We start from the raw sequence: 22909 nt of genomic DNA on the forward strand, positions 1-22909 counted from the left end.
TTGTAAAATTCAATTTCCCTTAATCCAGCAATTTGTTGAAAAAGAAACGGAAATCATACTGTCATAGTTATGAATCTAACGGAGTTAACAAAAAATCATTTTTGTTCTGAATATCAATATAAGGAGGTTGAATCTAAGATTATACAGCAATCCTTGGTTATCGATATCCATTGTGTTTTATATTCATTTGGTTGTTTTCAACTATCTTAAAGTGTTAAGTCTTAAGTATCATAGTTTTTGTAAGCAAATTTCATGCCTTCCAGTCACATATAAGATAGTGGGTGACTATAGTTGCTTAATTTTTAGCTCGGCTGTTTTCGGAGAAACCCCGAGGTATTGTCATAGCCAGCTCGTTGTGTCGTCCGCCATCTGCGTCGTGCTAAAACCTTAACATTTTGTCAAGGTTTTGAACATTGGCTATAAAATCAAAGTGCTTGCACCTACAACTACATATGCAGCTACACGCCTCACCCATATTTGGTTCACTAGGTCAAAGTCACTGTGACCTCTAAAAAAAAAAAAAAAAATCTGACAAGATTTCATTTATTAAAAAATGCACCCGCAGCCGAGCGTTGGCACCCATTATGCGGTGCTCTTGTTATAGTAGTTTCAACATCCTGCTCAATATCTTGTCAAATGTGTGTGTGAGTTTTGAGTTCCACTTAACCCTGAGTTTGAGCAAGAAAATGTGACATGCGTCTTCTTAAACCTGAGATTTTAAATTGTTTGTGAGCTGATGAATATTATTATCTTCTGAGTTGAGCTAAAACAATGAAAATGTTCTTGATACCAGGCCATGTCTGCAGGTCACAAGAATGGTCATTTTACAGTCATACAAGAAATTCTGGTCAATTGTCAATGCTTTAGTATCTTATTTGTTTCCATTTCACCTTGGTTCCATATAATGCTATAAGCCTAGGTCTGGTGGCATGTAGTCCTCCATAGATGCTTTAGTTATACTGTCAGCCTGCATGGCGATTCTCAAGGTCAGGTAGGGGAGGTAATTGGAATGCGTGGATCGGCTTGCCCTGCTGAGATATGCAATTCTTTAGAAATTGTAACATTGCTGCTGGCATTTCATGGCATTATTTACTTATTTTTATAGGAAACAAGCTACTGGGAACTGTTAAAAGTTTTCATTTAATGATTTTTCTTTGGAAATGTGAAAGTTTATAAACCTTTTAAAAAAATTATAATTCTGGAACATTTTAACCATGGGATGTTATTTTATGGGTTATAAATGGTTAATTTCTATTCTTTCAGCTTTTATTCATCTTGTTTTTTAGTGGAGTCCGCTGTTCTGTGTTGCTTTCTCAGAGAAAATAAATTGGTAACCAGCAGGCTCAGTTTGTGATAGACAAATTAATGCAAACCTGTTTCGCATTTCATTCTCTGTTTGCATTGGTAATTGAATTGTTTTTTAATTGAAAGTGAATTGCTTGTGTAGTTGGAACCTATTTTCCGCTGCATACGAAAGTTCAAGGGAATGCCTTAGACTGCTAGAAGTTTATTTGGTTAGTCTTAAATACTTTAAAGAATTGTATCCATTCTTGGTAATGAAATTTGACAGTGGTTTTCTGGTTATCATGAGAATAAGAATCTTACGTCATATGTCGCCATATTGCTTCAGACCAAGATGCTCATCGTACAGTCTGGTCTGGAGATTACCATCCATTAATGAGACCACAAAACCTTGCTCATGAAACCTAGCGTGCCTTTAACCCATTTATGCCAAGTGGACTCTCCCATCCTTCTTAATTATATCAATGTATTTATAAAATTAGGGATGTCTAGTATACTTATTTCTATATTTAGAATATTTCTTACAGAAATTCCTTTGAGCAAACAGCGCAGACCCAGATGAGACGCCGCATTATGCGGCGTCTCATCTGGGTCTACGCTGTTTGCAATGTCCTTTTTTCAGGACGCTAGGCATAAATGGGTTAAAGGAGACAGGGTGACATGGTAGTAACTGACCAGACTGGGTGCTGTCCAGTCAGGAGTGGCCTTGGCGGCATATGGCATAAGACAGTTACAGTTCTCCATTAAAATTTGAGTAGCAAGTTATATTTTCAGGGAGATATTGTGCTGTTTTTTGTTGATATTTTTGGGGAAAGTATCCGGCGCCAAGATTGTTAGTTACCTGTTAAATCACCGGCTTCCAGTGCTTCTGGAAAACACTGCTTAAGACCCATATTTTCCTGTTGCAGGTCATCTCACCTATACCATAAACGTTTCTCACTCCTGTTACAAGTTAGATCCCTGTACACTTTGCGTTAAAAAAGTAATGTGTTAAGACCATCAACGTTTAAACACGTGTTTGAATTGATATTTGCCTGATTGTTTAATATGCTGGCTAGTATTTGGTCAGAGATGTGGTTGGAACCAGTCAATTATCTGTTATGATATTATGGAAAACACCATGAACTTTAAGCACTTGTTTCTTAAATTGAAAAATGTCATTTTGGACCATATTGCTCATGTTTCTTCACGCAAATAGTGATGTCAACTTTTGGGATTCAGTCCAGATTATTCCAAAATGTTAATAACATTATAGGATATCATGAGCATTGTGTAAAAATAGTTTGATGTTTGAGGAATGCTGATCTCATTTGTCAGATTTAGCCTCAAGAATGTACAAATATCATTCAAACATAACTCAAAGGAGGGTATAATTATAGTGATCGCACTGTCCGTCTGTGACTGTCTGTCACAATTTGCGTTTAGGTTTCTAAAAATGCTCATAACTTCTAATTGTCGCTTCAGATGTAACAGTCATATTTGATTTGCATGTGTATATGGACAAGGCCTTTCCAAACGCACACAATTTTTTACCCTTTTGACCTTGACCTTGAACTTATGGTCCGCATTAAGGTTTCGAAAAATAAGTTTAGGTTTTGAAAAATGCCCATAATTTCTATCAAAGCGTTTATTGGGGGCATATGTCATCCTATGGAGACAGCTCTTGTTTTTCATATAAACGTATATTGAGCTACAGACACATTGGTCAAAAGTGAGACTTACTTTAGTTTATTTATTCCTTGTATTATTAATTGAATGCAAAAATTGAAATTTGATTCTTTACGTTTGCAAAATCTTGTTACACATCACCCGAGAGAGTTCATTATGAAATGTGCAAATTTTGATATTTTATCTTTAATTAGACTGTTGTAATAAAATGAATTCATGCGCGCATGTCAGATTGTATCATGGTGTAAATCAGACTTTGCTTGATTTGAAGGAATAAAATGCATCATAAATATAACATGGAATTTAGTGTTGCTTTTTGAAGATACACCAGTTTTTAATTATTAAAGTAATATAATGCTTAATCATTTTCAAAATGCTGACTTGAAATGGCCTGTTCAGATATAAACTTAGATTTTGGCTAGGTTTTCAATAATAATATTTTCTTCTTCCTTCACTTTTGATAAATATTACAATATTTTCTTACTTTTATTATAATTTTTAAAGAAAGTATAATATAAATAGGATGGGAATGAAAGCCAGAACGAGTATTAGGGAACACAATTTTTAGTGGCTTTGTTTGGTCAAATATGAACAATCATTTTGAAGCATTAAAGATCAAATATCTAATAAAAATAATAAGGAAATGAGGCATTTAATAAAAATACACTCAAATTGGTACCAAAGTGTGGACTAAGTTTTATTTGCCAAGATTGCTTTTCATGTGCGGCTATTAATTAAAGTCTGACACTTAGCTCAGAGAGTTACCTTCCATTAATGTTAGTAAATTATTGACTCAGTTGTTAACAGATAACAAGATATTTTGCCAATAAAAAATAATCACACACAATTTCTATAAATCTTATGAATGGCTTGTATTTTGTCAATTCATTCTAGCATGTAAAAAAGTAATATGAACGTATTGTCCTATAAAAATGCTAAATAGCATTATCTGTGTGCACAATCATTTAAAGAAGACGGGTAAACATTTGTTTCCGGTTGGATTTCTGTTTTGGCATGTCGCAAAGTTTGTTTGAACAAAGTTTACATGTTTGCACATTGGCAGTGTTGAATGAAGATTTGGGTGTCTTGACAGTTTCATGTTTGTTTAGATCACATGCAAAATAGGTGCAGCTTTTAACAAATTGTTTTGTGTGTCTGCATGATTTAATTGAACATTAAATTTTACCTGAAAAAAGTGAGACACTGTTAATTTTTTTATTTTCATTTAAAAAAAGTTACTTACCCCTTTACCACTTAGATACATATTTTGGGAAACAGGTAAACTAATGGCAGAATATTGCAAATGAAGAGTAAACCTGCTTTAAAGGGGCCTTTTCACCGATTTTGCCATATTTTGAAGTTTGTCATTAAATGCTTTATATTGATAAATGTAAACATTGGATCTTAAAAGCTCCAGTAAAAAATCAAGAATAAAATTTTAAAAAAGGGAAAAAAAGTAGCCGGTACCAGGGCACGAACCAGTGACCCCCGGAGTCCTGGAGTTAGTCTGAAGTAAAAACGCATTAGCCCTCTCGGCTATTCCGCCGGTTATACACAGTTTGTGTATTTTATACCTTGTATAAGCAATCTTCGTAGTTTCATAAATTTAAACGATAACAACAGAATTCTCCAAATTATTCAATCGTTTCGCGTTGCAACGCTTTATAATTTTTAGGTTTTCAATTCGTCAAAAGATACATATAATGGCTATATTGGACTAGGGTGAATGTTCAATAATACTGTTTCCTCACAAATATCATAACTAAAACGAAAATGTGCGAATCTGAAACAACTTTTTTCAATTTTGTCAATTTACCAAACCGTGAAAAGATCCCTTTAAGAATATCACAATTTGAAAGTTAATTAACCTACCAGCAGAATGGTAGAAGTATGGTTTGTAAAATTTGTGTAAGACAAGTGGGTTTGTAAATTAGATACCCCTTGTTCTACCCACAGTTGGTAAAACGTTGTAAGACTGACCCATAGCTCAACTGACACCATAGCTTCAACATTAGAAATAAAGATTTTAAACTGTATTTTAACCCTTTCCCACTCACAAGTAAAGTAATCAAAGCGCTGAATGCACTTTATTTGTTCGCTGTTGTATAATCTTAGACGCAACTCAGTTTTCAAAATTATGTGATAGCTTTTTATATCGCAAGTTTTCAGAAATGACCACAACCAATTCAAATTTATTAAGAGTGTGTCTTAAAGCACAGGTCAAGATGTGTTGTTTTTTTCTTCAAATCATTGATACCGCTAATCAATTTGAACAAGCTAATCTTATTTGACACGCATTAAGCCCCATTTTTCCTGAAAGCAGCCAATATGTACAGATTTTAATGATTAACACTAGACTGGCCAACATTGTCTAACAAGCTGTTAAATACTTTTGAATACATACACACTATGTAGTGTACCAGTGGGAACTATAAACAGGCAGATGCAGTGGTTAGAGCAGACGCTCCTAGCCTAGCATTCGTGGTCTGCTAAATTTTACTGCAGTTATCAACACAGGCAGCCACGGTTACGGTTCCTAGCGTAGTTAAGCCCATACTGATTTGCAAAATTGCCTCTACATTATTTGTGAGCTAACGCTCGCAAATAAAAAGGGCTATGTGCAAACAGCATAAATCCAGAACAGCCTGCAAGTAACTCGCAGTCGTTTAAGTTTTTATGCTGTTTGTTGCTCATCAGTATAAGATTTGGAAATTAAGCCTTAAAAACTTCAATCTAGTAAGAAAGGTTTTAAATATAACTTTCTTAGGGACTACAAATTCGTGAAAATACGTATCGAAGTGGTAAAGGCTTAACCCATTTATGCCTAGCGTCTAGAAAAAAGGCCTTGGCAAACAGCGAAGACCCAGATGAGACGCCCCATGATGCAGCATCTCATCTGGGTTTGCGCTTTTTGCTTTAAGGAATTTCTGTAAGAAATATTCTAAATATAGAAATAAATATACTAGACGTCCCTAATTTTGGAAATAAATTGATCCAATTTCGAAGGATGGGAGAGTCCACTTGGCATAAATGGGTTAAGACTGACCCAAAGCTCAACTGAAACAATAGCTTCAACATTAGAAATAAAGATTTTAAATTATATTTAAAACTAAATCCAAATAGACACAAACAACGAAAACTGAAATTCAGGGGACCATCCTCATGGTTTGCAGATTGGTTCTTGCTTGTTTTAATGTTCTAGCCACTTAATCAAGTGTGGAACATTATTTTCTGGCTTATCATAATAGAAATCTGTACATGTATGCAAATTAAGTCACTTTGGTGTAATTATCCTTAACAAACATGCTATTATGGTCCCAATGAATCAGAATCATATTGATCTTAAAGTCTGCATGGATCTTTCCAGAGAAACCAGGAACTGAAATTTGTACTCCTATTGGTTGTTGTAAGAAAAGATTACATGTCTTTATTAAAAGAAATAACTTATAATCACTATACAATGGTCCTCCTTGGTATTTCATGCATTGAGTGAGTAGTTACAGTGGAAAACCCAAATATTGAAGACTTGGTTTTGATTAAAATACTTTGGCTTTTCAATGACTGCTGAAAGATCACAATGGTTTGTATTAATTTAGTTATTATAGAACAAATATTTTTAAGCAATGAATTATGTTGTTTATTTCCTATCACATAAAGATTATTTGATTTGACAGGACTTGTCATATTCTGTTAACCAGTATTCAAATCATGGCCATGAATGCGGTAAGGGATTCTTAGCCTTTGGTCTGAATAATAAAATTTCTCCAGTCGTGTTGAATTACATTTAACAATACATGAGTATTTATGTCGGTTTGTTATTTAGCACATAACATGTCACAAATGTGGCTTAAGGAAAACCTTCCTCTGTACATTGTGTTTATCTTACCTGAAAATCATTGTTATTGTTGTATCTAATGCAAAATGCAACATGTGTAAATGATATGATTTGTTAACATTGATATTGAAACGTAACAATATCAAAGGGCGAGTACACAAAGGTTGTTTCTTTAAGTACAGCTGGGTTGAAATGGAAGGTTGTGTTTCAACAATATGTTTAGCAGGCCTTCAAAGTGAATGTCCCAGCGCCCATTATTTTGTGTATTTTAATTGATGGTATGTACCTCCACATGTCAAGATTAAATTGTAGTTTAAATACTTTAGTACCTTAATTTGTGTATGTTCTTATTTGAATCGATAGTATTGTAAGTCCTTGTCTTGTTTTAACTAATTTAGTGTTTTTATGCCCTGGGCATCCACTACTGCTGGGAAGCAGTAACATGGATTGGCATGCCCAGTTGTCAGTATGTCTGTATATCTGCTGGAGGTCAACCCATTACCACTTAGACATGTATTTTCACGCATTTGTAGTCCCTTAGAAAGTTTCATTTAAATTAAGATTCACTATCTTACTAGATTCAAGTTTGTAAGGCTTCATCTCCAAACCTTTGATACTGATGAGCAGCAAACAGCATAAAACCTGAACAGACTGCGAGTTACTCGCAGGCTGTTTTGGTTGTATACTGTTTGCACATAGCCATTTTCACTTTGCTTCTAAGTTAATAAGAGTGAATTAAAATGGCCAGTGTTTCCTTTAAAGTTTTGATACTTGCATGGATGATGGTGGATGATGAGGAAGGTAGATGGATTGGTAACCATGTTCAATACTGTGTTTATTGAAAGCAACACCTTTCTTAAATGCTGGTGCTTCAGTGTCCTGTTTTGTGTATTTTCAGCTGATGAAGGTTGCCCTGTACAAGTGTGACAATTACCCTAATTGCAGCAGCTGCCTTGGCTCAGGAAACCCCTACTGTGGATGGTGCTCCCTAGAAAACAAGTAAGTACAACATGCACCATACACTGATGCAGTAGTTCGTGTCAATTTATAACAAAATATATAGACCATGTCTGTCATCGAATTTAGCAGTGCGACCAAGCAAGCCCATATTCTCACATATCAAGACACCAGCTCCATATCTCCTCAAACTTAAAGAATTTGCATGAAACTTGCCTACCATGATAAGGGCATTCAGATGATGTGTAATTGTCCCAATGTTTAGCCTCTATTGATGTTTCTGGTCAATATTTACTTTACTCATTGAAGGATTTCCATAAAACTTGGCTACCATGTTTTGGTAATTGAGATGTTGTGCAGAAAGCATGAGTCTGTCATGCCTGCTCAAATTCAAGGCCATACTTTAAGGTCAAACTATAAGCCTATATTGTCATGTCAACTCAATATCTCTTGTAACCTTTGAAGAGTTTTCATGAAACAAGGCAGCATTAAGATCATTGGGGCCATATGGACTGGAGTCAGTAATGCTGGTTCAAAATCAAGGTCAAACAAATCTTTGTTAGGGATATAATTCTCTCTTCGGCTTCCTTTTTATGTCCCCCACTATAGTAGTGGGGGACATATTGTTTTTGCCCTGTCTGTCTGTTGGTCTGTCTGTCTGTTTGCGCCAACTTTAACATTTTGCAATAACTTTTGCTATATTGAAGATAGCAACTTCATATTTGGCATGCATGTGTATCTCATGAAGCTGCACATTTTGAGTGGTGAAAGGTCAAGGTCATCCTTCAAGGTCAGAGGTCAAATATATGTGGCCAAAATCGCTCATTTTATGAATACTTTTGCAATATTGATGATAGCAACTTGATATTTGGCATGCATGTGTATCTCATGGAGCTGCACATTTTGAGTGGTGAAAGGTCAAGGTCAAGGTCATCCTTCAAGGTCAGAGGTCAAATAAATGTGGCCCTAATCGCTTATTTTATAAATACTTTTGCAATATTGAAGATAGCAACTTGATATTTGGCAAGCATGTGCATGTCATGGAGCTGCACATTTTGAGTGGTGAAAGGTCAAGGTCATCCTTCACAATGTCAAGGTCATCCTACAAGGTCAAACATCATATAGGGGGACATTGTGTTTCACAAACGCATCTTGTTCAACTTATATTTATTAAATGTTTGTGTTGTTTCTATAGCCTCAATTATAAAAAAATATCAGATAGTTAACTTACTCAGAAACAGAACAAAAAATATTCTCCTATGAAACTGCAATGCACAACCTTTGTACTCAACTTTCGCAATTATTTGTTCTGATTTGTTTGCCTTTATAACTCAATAACTGTGTGTCATAAGAGTGTTTAAATCAAGTCAGATGCAGTTTAAATATAATGAAAAACACCTATTCAATATTGAAAATGTTCATTTCCATATGTTCCATCTTGAAAATTTGATTGTAAACAAATATTGGAAACCACCCTCTCAGATTCTTGAACTGTTACCATAGAAACTGCTGCACTCGGATATCTCCAGACTCCCCAATCAGACTGCACTGTGATTAAGATCTGCGGGTTGTGCATTTAAGTTCTTGAAATAATAATGTGAACCTTTACAATATTTATTCTACTTCTCAGACATTGCACTAACATTATTTAAAACTCAACTTTTATAAAAGAGGATAGATACTACTTATATAATTTTGCCCCACCCCTATTGTCCTAGCTCCAGGCAACATGCAGCTGTTGTTGCAGACAGCACAAGCACCTGTGTTGTTGTGGGTTTCATTTGTCTGCCATATGCCTTTCTAGATATTTCATCAAGTAGGATGATTTGTTTCACCCTTTGAATGCTGGGAAATATGTCGTCTGCTATAATGTTATCTGCTGAATTTCTAAAATTACGCATTTTCTTCGATTATTTTCAAAGAATACTATAAGAATAGCAATCAGTTTGGATCCTGATGAGACGCCACGTTTTGTGGCGTCTCATCTGGATCCAAACTGTTTGCAAAGGCCTTCAAAATTCGGTTCCAGCACTGAAAGAGTTCATATATTTAAAAGTTCTACTTGGTGGGGTGTTTGTACTGGTAATGCAGACTTTTGATCAGTTATTACCTAGAGAACAGCAATTATAATGATAAGAATAATAAATATGAAAATTATAAATAATCAGAATTAATTTATTTAGGCAATTAATTAAATGTATGACATAAACGTAGTATTAATTGGAAAAGTAGGACACTGTTTGTTAACCTTTTAAATTATTCAAACATCATTTTGATTGTCCTTGAGTATTCATTAAACAGAGACAGTAGCATAACAAGAGAAACTTAAAATGTTCATTTCAGGTGTTAATTACCATCCACTGGTGTACAAATACCAGATGTTTTATCTGAATCAGGAGAACATCTTCCTTCTGTCTAGGCAATCATTCACATTTGAGCTAGACAGGTGTGCCCATGGAAGTAATAGCATGACCAATAAAATCTGTTGCACCCTGTCATCCGACATGACCAATATGTCTTCTTTAGGAATTGTTTCAAGTTGCCCATATTAATCTGCTGTTAAAAATAGCATTGATGCAATCATCAGGTGTTCTGTTGCATATCAGTGCCAGACTTAGTTGTTAAAAAGACACTCCTTGTTTTTGTAAACCTGTCATTTTGTACAGAAAAATTGTTGAACATATGCAAAGTCATTGTTGACCTTAAAGGGGCCTTTTCACAGATTTTGGCATATTTTGAAGTTTGTCATTAAATGCTTTATATTGATAGATGTAAACATTGGATCTTTAAAGCTCCAGTAAAAAATCAAGAATAAAATTTTAAAAAGGGAAAAAAACTAGCCGCTACCAGGGCTCGATCCAGTGACCCCCGGAGTCCTGGAGTTAGTCTGAAGTAAAAACGCATTAGCCCTCTCAGCTATTCCGCCCGGTATACACAGTTTAAGTATTTTATACCTTATATAAGCAATCTTCGTAGTTTCCTAAATTTAAACGACAACAACAGAACTCTCCAAATTATTCAATCCTTTCGCGTTGCAACGCTTTATAATTTTTAGGTTTTCAAATCGTCAAAAGATACATATAATGGCTATATTGGACTATGGTAAATGTTCAGTTATAATGTTTCCTCACAAATATCATAACTAAAACGAAAATTTGCGAATCTGAAACAACTTTTTTCAATTTTATCAATTTACCAAACCGTGAAAAGATCCCTTTAACAGCACACAGTGCAATTAGAGTATATTAAAATATCTCACTTCTTTTCATGACCATGTTGCAATTGTGTGGGTGTCATAGCAATGATATGGCTTACATCATTTGAGCCATCCCCTGGGAAAATCCAGACTTAACCCTTATCCACTTAGATATGTATTTTCCCCCGCATTTGTAGTCCTTAGAAAGTTATATTTAATTAAAGACCTTGAGGCCGTTTTATCAACATATCTTATCTTAGCGGATCTTATCTTAAATCCCTCACTTACGATTTCATTTACGATCCGCTAATACCCGTTTTATGAACGTTGTCGTAAGTATCGAGTCGCAGCTAAGATTTTAGCTAAGCGTACGATCTGAAATAACGCGAACCAGTCAAAAACGTCATCACTCGATTTCCCGCGTTATGTCAAAGTCGTCTGTTGTCATAACAAGCAAGATGGCCGACAAAATGAACAAGGGGAAACGAAAGCCCAATTGGTCGGAGACGGAGATCGCCTGTTTAGTGCAGGCATGCACGGACAATAACTCGTTATTGGTCAGTAAAATGACTATTGAAGTGACGAACAAGAGTTCTGGGCGGACACCTGTGAGAAGTACGTATAGTAAATGTATCGACATCGTTTCTTAAAAAAATATTTAAGCGATTTATGTCTGTCAATTTTTATCATAATTGTTCCGATTTATTTTATTTAAATTCATATTTTGTACCTTACTCAACAAAATGAAAAAGTTTGTATGCATGTTTGCATGTTGATGTTAGTTAGAAAATAAGCGGAATCATAATTTACCGCGTTTGAACTTCGGTTACATTGACAAGCTGCTAGTGTATGCTTATATAATAAAAAAATTAGCAGACGAATAATCGAGTTTTTTCGATGATCAATCAATATATTATTAATATGCAGTAAATTTGAAGGAAGCATTGCATATTATTAATATTGTGTTTGCTTTTAGGGTAAATACAATTTTAAAGGGATATAATAAATTATCTCCCTTTTCTAAAGTTGTATTCTCATCTTCAATTTCTTACACATTTTTGCTTCCTACGGTATACATGTATATATTTATCTTGGTACATTACAATGCGTACTGTATAATACTGTTTTGGCATATCATGTACGACCCAGTGTGCATTATATTTCATAAATTATAAATTAATTTCAATTGTTTTTGTAAACACACATCTAAAAATAATCAATTTCAGAGTGAACAGCGTTGGCTTGAGCAGCCGCGAAGTTGACGAAATAATAAAGAAGTGGACGGACCTTAAGGTACATAAACTAATGAAATCTCATGATTCTTTCCACAAAATGATTATAAAAAATTCACAATGTCAGTCACTAATAAGATTTTAAACATGAAATTCAGGTTTAATTTGTGTAATCTAAAGTGTGTATGTCAAATAACTTTTATACTCTTCTTAAGAGTCAAGCGAAAAAAAAAGAAAAGAACAGGCGGCGGGAAGCGAGTCTAACAGGAGGCGGCAAAACCAGCATCTGTCTCACAGACTGGGAGCAGAAGGTAAAATTTGAACTTTGATCTATACATAGAAGCATACTGTAATTAACCTTTTCATATCGATATTGCACGGATTAATAATTGGCTTCAATTGTTGTTGTTCCTGTTTTCTATTGAAGATAGTAGCCATTCTACCAGAAGAAACACTGGTGGGAATCGACGGTGGATTAGACACGTTTCAGTCCAGTTCATGTATGTCATTACTTTTTATATATTCTGACATATATATCATAATTATTACTGTATTTATGCACCATGCATCAATTAATCGCTTATTTCGTTCATCTGTTAAGTGTTTTAATTGAATTTCTTTTCAGGCTCTAAACAACAAGCATGTGTTGACGAGGAAACCTCAAGCATTTCAATTGGCCACGAGTTGGTAAGATAATTAATCAAAAACACAGTATACTTATGGCACATTTATTATTGTAGGAGTGTCAATGTTACTAAGCAAATAAAATATAAAAGGTCTAACAATGTGTGTCATAATAACAAATTAATTATGCGGCATAAAGTTCGTTAAAGTTTAAGTTACTTAATTGCAGTTACGATTGTAATAAATAGGCTCCATCAAAATATCTTTGTCATTGAATGTACATGTTTGTATATATGACATAAAAGTTATTGGTTTCTTACTTGTAAAATTATAAATAAGTTTACGCATATTTATGACCTAAACTAACATATTGGATTACTTATGTTATATAAAAAGTCATAATCATTCATATATAAACATTATAGGAAGATGCGCCAAACAGCCCGTGTGAGGCCAAATCTGAACAGCCTTGTAAGAGAAGAAAGATGTAAGTTCCATACAAATTAAATATTTATGCCCCCCTTCGAAGAAGAGGGGGTATATTGTTTTGCTCATTTCTGTCTGTCGGTCGGTCTGCTCACCATATGGTTTCTAGATGATAACTCAAGAACGCTTCGGCCTAGGATTATGAAACTTCAGCCTTTGTAACTTATTAAGTTGTATGATAATACATTTTAATACTATATCCAAAAAAAATTGTGCATACATTTAAACCTAAATTTCACAATTCATTTTCACAAATGTTCAATATAAAATAATTTGTTGCTACAGAACATTGTCTGATGTGCAGCTAGCACAATACACGTTCTTCATTGAACAAACAGAAACAACCCGGTTAAAAAGAAAATTGATGGAACAACAAATTCAGACACAAAAGGCTGCGGAGCAGTACTTCATTGAAAGCAAAAAAAACCTTGCCCAAAATGTATTGGAGAATTTTTTAGAACAGTAAGTCAAATTATTATATTAGTATCTAAACTATCTTTGATTTAAATAAAAACATTAATATAATGACCCCATAATACATTTTACTTTGGAAGGGCTCATGGGTTGAAGCATATTGACATGTCTGTCTTTATATACATCATTTACACAAATGTATGCTAAACCAGTTTTAAAAAAATCATTAGTTTATGCACATCTCTTAATGTTACATTAATGTTACAATGTTACCATTTTAGCATCACTTTGCATTACAAATAATTTGAAACATGACATGTATTTTATTTTCAGATAGTGTTCCACTTCCTTTGTCCTTGGAGGCGAAGAAAAATGTACTGTTATGTTTATTAGCTAAGTATTAAAGGAATAGACTTTATTTCCACTTTGTGATAATATGAAGGAAACATGAAAACATCACAAGCATTGGAAACACTATGTCCCCATATATTTGACATTTGACCTTGAAGGATGACCTTGACCTATCACCACTCAAAATGTGCAGCTCCATGAGATACACATGCATGCAAAATATGAAGTTGCTATCTTCAATATTGCAAAAGTTATGGCAAATGTTAAAGTTTGACGCAAACAAACACACATACCAACAGACAGGGCAAAACTAATATGCCCCCACTATAGTGGTGGGGGACATAAAAATTGTGTCTTATAAAAAACTACAAAAACAGACATAGAAATTTTCAATAATAACATTCTTGCAAAGCTTTTCACCAAATTTGAACATAGCTTAAATATTGTTCACAGAAATATGACCTGACTTTCATCAACAAATAGTTATATGCATGAAGCCCCACATGGATAGATCACAATGGCTTACATAGAGTACTTAATGTACATGTGAGGTTGATTGGTGATTGTCGGCTCAGGTACTACTTTAAAGTACCCTGGGTACTCTTAAGTATACTACAAAATACCCCAGGTACAGAAAACAAACTAAAAAGTACCCCTGAATATGGTGGGGTGCCTTTAAGCGTATTTTCCATATCTGGGCTACATATTAGTATACACATGAGTACCAGGGGTACTTTTTAGTAGAACCTGTGCCGACAAAGACCAAATAAGCATGTGAACTTTGAACAGCAGCTACATAAATAAGTGAATAATTTGCTGTCTGTATGCTGATGCATGACGGTCATTTTGAACTTGTGGGGCATCGTGATCAACATCATCAGCCTCCTCAATAGGTTCTTCAGGCAGTGGCACTTGCAGATCGACACACAAGTTGTGAAGACGCATACATGCTGCAACTACTTGGCAGCATTTGTCTGGCCGCATGTATAAGCATCCTCCAGTTTTATGTAGACATCTGTTATTGGAGAATACAAATCAATATGATCTAAAGATTCAATTACAATGTCCAATTAATTATTATACTAATGTTCGTAATGAATAAAATTTTGTTGATATACATCTTGAGATATTAATGAAATGTAACACTTAAATGGGTAAAACAATGAATAAATAAAACAAAAAATTTACTAATTTACGACATCCATTTCTATCAACATCTGGACATGTATATGTAAGCAACTTTTAAATCTTTATCAAATGTTTTTTTACTACATGTGTCTCCTTCACTGATTCCCAACATGTCACATTAAGATACATGTACACAAACACATCAATCAGTCATTTCAAGAGCATTGTTTTATCGCAAAATTTTATATGTGCTTAAAAAATGAAAAAATAACACATTTGATTTAACATTTTGTACAACTGCTATTCATTTTAAAAGATCAACGGCATATTTTCAGCATACAGCAGTCACAGTTTAGGGTTTTATCAAAAGATGTACAGACAGACAGAAAGGATTTGTCAATAAAATATATTCTGTGGGAAGATTCATTGTGCTTTATTGGTGTCATATGTTGATTAACTGAATGTTTTTGGAACTAAATTAACATACATGCAGTATATATACATACCTAAATCTACTCTTGAGAACTCCAAAAGCCCTCTCCACCACCATCCGCCCACTTGCTGGGCATAGTTGTATCGTAACTCTGCATCTGTTGTAGGTCTAAGTAATGGCGTCAACAGATATTTTTTCAAGGGATAGCCCGAGTCGCCCAGCAAGTGCCCTTGGTGGTGTTCTTCCAGAAAGGTCTAATACAATTTTTAAAATAATCCAGGTTAACGTTTGAACAATCATTGCTAAAGTGGTTAATGCATGTATCTGAAGGATGCTCATAAGCTTAACGCAATACTTTATTAATATCAATTGTAAATTCAACAAAGATATACATATGTTATGTGTTGATACAGTTTTTACAGATATAAAGTAATATAGTTCAAACTACTCTGTTTTTGAAAGCCATGATCATGTTATTCAAGTAATGAAAATTAAACTTAAAACACAATATATTTTTTTAATTAAAGTTCATTCATTAAAAAAGAAAAATTGCATCATAATTCCAGTAGCATTTCAGTTTTTCCTAGCCTTTAGTTCTTTAAAGTGTATGCATATACTATTTCCATGAAAGCACATACTAGATATATATATATATGTTCATACCTTCAACCCACAGCTGTCAAAGGCAGAGGCATCATGCGTAGACCCAGGCCATTTCGACACAATGTCAATGAACCTGCAAATAACCTATACTTTAAGATGTTAAAATGTAATTCAATTAATTGCGGTATATGATTGAGGGAATCAATGTAATTCACATGTAACACATTCACTATTAGTTATGCAGCTTCTGACTGACATTGTACAGTGTGATAGAGGGTCATTAAAATAACATTGGGCAAGAGTGACACACAATTCACTTTGCTACAATGCCTAGTTATTGTATGTAATGCATCTTGACTGTTAAGAATGTATTCTTAAATATGAAGATATCAGCACTAACTGCAAGCAAAACTGTCTTTTCTGCACTTAAGATTTGTTTAAGTATTTGTGTTAATCCCTGTGAAACCTGTTGATCCTGCACCCTGTTATATCTACCTTGCTATGAAGTTTCAAGATAAAACCTATTTAAGTTTTTGAGATATGCTTCGGACAATGATTACAACTGCCGTAATACATGAAACCAGTTGTGCTACATTCTTAACAAAAATGAATACAGAATATTTATAGTTTAATGTACCTGGCCTTGTGGTCCACAACTGCTTGGACATTTATGGCATGGAAGCCTTTACGACACACATAAATGGCTTCATTTGCTGCTGGGGCAATTATTGGAATGAGTGTTCCATCAATTGCACCAATTGTATTTGGAATGCCACATTTTTGAAAAAATCCTTGTTTGACAGAAGCAAGTGCAATTCCAGTTGGAAACCTGTAAAAAATTACACTATGTTATAATTAACAGTTTCTTGTTAAACTGTAAAAAAAATGAGAAATACACATTTGGCAACAAAACAAAAGCATGTGTTACAAATAACATTTTTAAACACTAAGAATGTTTAATCATACATATTACAGGTAAAATATTGTGTTGAGAATTCTCAATGACCACCATGTTGCCAGTTTTAATTAAATAAATTTATCAAAATAATAGGTTTTTGGAAATTGATTGTACACATAATAAAGTGTTAGATATATTATGAACAAAACATAAGTAAAAAGTTAAATCAATGAGTTTAAACCTATTTATTTAAAGTCAATTGCATAGAAAGTACTAACATGTACTTACTTGAAACGCTCTCGAGTCCGTTTCCTGTGCCTAATCAAATACTTGGTGTCTTTGACGTAGATCTAATGAACGCTCCCACACTGGGGAATGAACCCGTGACCTCCCAGTTGCTAGGTAGACAACATATCCATCTAGCGACCGGGAGGTCACAGATTCGATCCCAATTGTGGGAACGTTCTCCCCTAAAGTCACCAAGTACTGGTTTAGGCCCAGGAAATGAGGGAATTACAAATAAGTAGTAAGTCAGAAGTAGTTAAATCAATTAAATACTAAATCAAATATAAATTGCTCAACAGTAATTTAATATTAAAACCAGTTCTTTGAAAGTTTTCAATAAATATTAACTCATTAATAAGTTTTAATATGAATTTAAAACAAACATGCTTACTTTACATTATCAATTCTTAAATTAACAGCATCAACAAAGGCTGCAATAATATTGCATGCACTGGACCTGAAAAACAATTCATTGCACAATAATTTGACTATAGCTGCTCATACTTTAAGAACAAACTATTAATGTTTTATGATGCCCAAAATAAGGTTATTAATGTTTTAGTTAAATGACATTAAAAACATGTCTTATTCCATTAAAAGATCAACAATGATGTACATAGAACTGTAACACTATTCAGGAATCCACATGATGAGTTTTATGTAGATCTTTTTACAGAACACATTAATTCATAACCTGTTGTTTGTCATGTTTAAAGTGGAACATCAGTTTCAAAAGGAACATTATTATATAATAAAACATAAATTGATATACTTTTAAATTGTAATTATTATGTATTATTATGTATTAATTCACAATACATTCCTTCCTTATAGTGTATCTACTATCTTATGCGAAAAATTACCTGCTAATTCCATGAAGGTCAGCAACCTCAGACAGAAAATCACCTTTCGCCAAGTACCTTAGACTCACAAGCACCTACCAAAATAATGCACAAGAGTTTGTTTCAAATATGATCATTTAATACAATCACACAAAACAAATATAAGTAAATCAGACAAACGGGAATGATGAAAAGTAAGCAAGCATTATTTAAACTTAACATCCTTGCAAATTTGGTACTAATTTTTACACTGATGGGTATTTCAATTGTCTGTGATTATTGAGCATATAACAGTACATCACAAAGAGACATAGTTGTTTTATAATAAAGTGCATGTCTGACAACCAATTCCAGATTATTATTTTTTATTGAAATATATTCAATTGTGGTGTGGTCAATATAGACCACCTTGGCTACGTGAAAATGTGAATCAACCACTGTGCTAACCAGACATCATTGTGGGATTGAAGTTGCTCAGCTGAACATATTTGTGTTCATGTATTTTGTAAATTCCTACTGGTCGTGTACGTAATTCCGGCCTGTACGTAAAAAATCGGCCACCTGTGTTAAATCATTTTCATGATCTTAGCATACACATTTTGCTGATTTATATTAAAATCAATTTAACAACCGACCCTTTTCTCAATATTTTGCACATTAAAGAAGCATATCACTGTGAACTTTTATATCACAATGTCACAATTGAAGGACGATATTTTTGTCATGTGGAAAAAGTGACATTCTCAATGTTTGTATTACTTATATTTATATAAGAAACAAATATATTTGTTAAAATTGTTATTTTTTATCTAATAAACTTTAACTAAGGTATTTTCAATTAATTGTATAAAAACATATATCAAAACATAAAAATTAGGACCAAATATATACTTTTTAAATATATGAATTACCTCCCTTGATTAGAATAATAATAGGTTATTTGTTGTACAAATAAATACAAGCGTTTACTAAAAATCGACAATAAAGTAAACTGTTTATACAAAATGTGTTAAATTTCTTAGCTGTATTTTTTTTTTTTTATAAAACATATTAAAAACAAATAGTTTTTAGGAATTTGCAGTTGCCAATTGAGAGTGATTGTTCACTATATTTATTAAGTTAGGTAGGGGGAGTAACTGGTATATAATGTCGCATATATTTTAAGTTTCTAGTGAAAAAAAATTGTTTGTGTAAACCTTTATTAATACTCCTAAAATGAGGACATTTGTCTAAAGATATTGCTTTGTAATTTTACCTGCAGATTAAACTAAAAGGTGGCCGATTTTTTAGGTACAATTGCCCTATGAAAATTGATAGTTTATATGTCATTAATTTCTGTTCATAAAAGTAACATACACTGATCTAATTCTATTGAAATTTTCATGCTAGATGAGTTTTGAACCCAGGATTATATATGTGAAGTTTAGTTTCAACCAGTTGCCTAAAACAAAAGATTTTGTTAAAATAGTCCCAAAAGTGGCCGGAATTACGTACACGACCAGTATATCTTATTTTGACAGAACATTGGTAATGCTCATGTATGATAAGTTTAAGACTTCTAATCATCAGAGAAGATATTCCAGACATACTACCATGAATCATTACAAGTACAACAACTTTAAAACTTTATCTGAACAAAAATCATTAAACTGTGTCGAAAACAAACATGTTTAGCAACGTCCGAAATATGTAATGTCCGACTACTATTTCAACCTTTAAAATTCAAGCTATAATGGCAATGAAACTGTCGTACTTTAAAAGAAACGATAGAACATTTGGTTTTATGAAAATCGAGCAAATGAAAAGAAATACTTATCCTTTTAACGGCTAGACAATCCATTATCATACAAATTAAAAAAAAGTTTATTCTCTCTTGTCATGGCGACCCTAATTATGCCCCTTGGACGTAGCGATTTATAAACCGAATTTATAAAACGCTATCACATGAAAGTAATCTCAATTGAATATGATGGATTGAGCACAATTGGATGCAAACCTGCGTTAGGACAGGTATGGACTTCGATCTTCTCGTCGGTTTTTGTAGATCGTCCCTTAACAAATCGACAAGCCGATAAATGGATTGTCGATCTAATCGATAGCGACTCAATATTTCAGCGTCTCTAAGATCACTGAACCCCTTTCTTTGTCGAAACAGCCTCCTTTCTCTCGGTCGTGCGACGTCTAACGCTCCTATGGCCGCCATAATAAGAACGCTAAGAGTGGTCTCATCTCTCTTGGTTAACCATCGTCTAAAGCACGTGCGGCGGCCATGTTTAGTACAATTTACGAACGCTAAGAGTGGTCTTACCCAGTCGTAGCTTTCAGCACAAATCTTACGACATCTTAGCTGCGATTTCTTTGATAAAACGGTTCGCAGTACTTACGATAAGCGTACGTCAAAATCCTACGAATCTTACGTAAGATCACGCTAAGATATGTTGATAAAACGGCCTCCTTTCTTTCAAGATCTAAGTTTTTAAGGCTTAATCTTCATCTTAGATAATGATGAGCAGCAAACAGCATAAAACCTGCCCAGACTGTGAGTTACTCACAGGCTGTTGTGGTTTTATGCTGTTTGCCAATAGCCATTTTCACTTTGCCTCTAAGTGGGAAAGGGTTAATGTATATGCTGGCTTACATTGAGATGGGCTCATTTTCATGTCACAGGATACACTGATACAGTAATTAACTTCGGTTAAGGTGACTCTTGTCTTGGGAAATGTCTTCTGTAAGGCCTGATAATGTTTCTTTACTGCATTTTGTACTGGATCAGATGCCTGGCTATAATTGTTGGAAGGTTTATAATGTTTGAAATACCTATGTTGCCTTTATTTATGGCATGTTAATTATATGTATTTGTCTCATATAAAGTATTGAGTTCATCACATCTTGAAACATTGTCATTGAGACAAAAGTCTTACAATGCTTCAACCATTTTATAAATAAATCAGTTGATTGTTTGGTCTGTTGTATTTCTTGTTTTAACCCTTTCCCTGATAGACCTCTTATCTGATCTGCTACTCCAGGCCAATACCAGTCCTGCTGTTCTGATAACAGTGACTCCATATACAGCTGATAAGCCTGACTACACCATCTCAATAGGGTTTCTCGGTCAGCTGCTGGAGCGTGCGCGTCGCGACCGAGGCGAGAGTCGCCCGCAGAAGATTTTCTCACCTGTACATATTTCCTTATAGAGGGGAACTTCTGCGGGTGGCTCTGCTAATCCAGCAGAGTCCGTCACCCTCGAGCCGGACGTCTTCCACACTGCTGGGATTGCTGTCTTCTCCAAGATGCAGCGGACTTGTCACCCGCTGTTTATCGTCGAGAGTTCGCCGGCCCGGACCTGCCAGAGGTCCCGTCTGAAGAGGGCCGGGGACGGCAGGACAGCAAGACCACCAGTGTGGGGGACATACGGGACGGACCTGGGTCCTGCGCTTCTGCGCCAGGGGGGAACCCAAGAACATCGAGGGGGTGGCTTTAAAGAGGGACCCCGGGGCGGCGGTACCTAGTGCGCTCAACGCGCTGGGGAAACCGTCTCGGGGATGAAGACGACAGCTGATGACAACAAGTGGGCCATAAAGGCGGAGCTGTGTGCTGCAGCGGTGCTGCGTTCAGACATGAATTTGTCTTTTGAGATTGTCTAACTACCAGTGCACATTAAGGTCTCATTGGCCACCGTGCACTGGTCTATTTGGATCTAAATTATTTCTTTGGCGAATACCCGGGAAACCGGGGTAAATTTGACCTACTTTGGCTCTAAATTAATCTTTATCCCCTGAAAGGTCACAGGGGCAGGTCGGGCTACTATAACCTCGTGAAGAGGCCAGTAGGACCTGTAAATAAACTCTGAAATGCACACTCAATAGGGTTTTTGGGAAAATAATGGAAACATTCTCAACTGTTACACCTGTCTTGTTTAGGCTTAATTTTCACTTAGTTTCTTGCATTTCACATCATTTGTGTCAATGTAAACATTGTAGAGAAATAAATTCTCATTCCAACCATATAAATTTTAAGTCTGTATTCTTATAAATAATACGAGGATATAAGTTATAACAAGTAATACAAGCGTATGCGAATGCAACAAGAAATGCAGTGAGAACCCCACCTTAAAATATTGAACTGTAACATTAAGAGATTAATCTTTTGATTTGTCGGCATTTTGTTTTTATTTCAGACTCCATGCAGTTTTCAGATCATAATCTCTGTGCTTTATTACCCGAACTCGTTAGTTTCTGGACACGTGTGCTACTGAAAAAAGCCACCGGGATTGCGTTTTATGGCCAAAACAAGCCCAAAGTGTCTAGTATCCCGTGTGTTTTATCCCTAAATGTTAGATAAGCACATGCATTATTAATTATTATGTTGGTCAGTACAAAAGGCCTACTGAAAACCGCCGACTGCGTCTTTGTTTTATTGCTCAATCAAGCAGCGATAATCCAATATCCTGTGTATTACAAAAACACCAACTTTAGATTAGCACGTGTCGTCTGTCAAAACCATGATTTTATATGTCAGTAAATATATTGAAGTAATTCTCGTAAATGATCTCGGAAACGGGACTTGCTTTAAACATTTATCATTACGATATTAATTTTAATAAGATAAATGAGAACCAAACAAACATACAGACAACATAAAATATAAATAATTAT

General features: G+C 34.5%; 2 protein-coding genes and 1 long non-coding RNA gene across 6 annotated transcripts in view; 2 read left to right on the plus strand and 1 right to left on the minus strand.

The window, feature by feature from the left end:
• Positions 1-22909, plus strand: part of LOC127880948 (plexin-A4-like) — a 159386-nt gene that overhangs the window by 70323 nt on the left and 66154 nt on the right. For all 4 annotated transcript variants that reach the window (XR_008049823.1, XM_052428460.1, XM_052428459.1 and 1 more), the window contains exon 5: positions 7704-7804. Coding sequence is in view for 3 of the 4 variants with exons in the window: in XM_052428460.1 (XP_052284420.1) it covers positions 7704-7804 (101 nt within the window). In the remaining variant the exon portion in view is untranslated. The remainder of the gene's footprint in view (positions 1-7703; positions 7805-22909) is intronic.
• On the plus strand, positions 12669-14414 carry LOC127880953 (uncharacterized). The gene is made up of 3 exons (XR_008049824.1): positions 12669-12690; positions 12816-12877; positions 13240-14414. It is a non-coding gene; the product is annotated as an uncharacterized LOC127880953 (long non-coding RNA).
• Positions 14918-20715, minus strand: LOC127880952 (putative nuclease HARBI1). Its single transcript, XM_052428468.1, has 7 exons — positions 20251-20715; positions 18276-18349; positions 17804-17869; positions 16867-17058; positions 16290-16362; positions 15700-15880; positions 14918-15080 (listed from the first exon to the last, which is right to left on the minus strand). Exons 1-7 carry the CDS (start codon positions 20455-20457, stop codon positions 15022-15024), a joined length of 852 nt encoding a protein of 283 aa, XP_052284428.1. The 5' UTR covers positions 20458-20715; the 3' UTR covers positions 14918-15021.

Source organism: Dreissena polymorpha, chromosome 5 (assembly GCF_020536995.1).
Source record: "Dreissena polymorpha isolate Duluth1 chromosome 5, UMN_Dpol_1.0, whole genome shotgun sequence".
Classification (NCBI taxonomy): Eukaryota; Metazoa; Mollusca; class Bivalvia; order Myida; family Dreissenidae; genus Dreissena; species Dreissena polymorpha.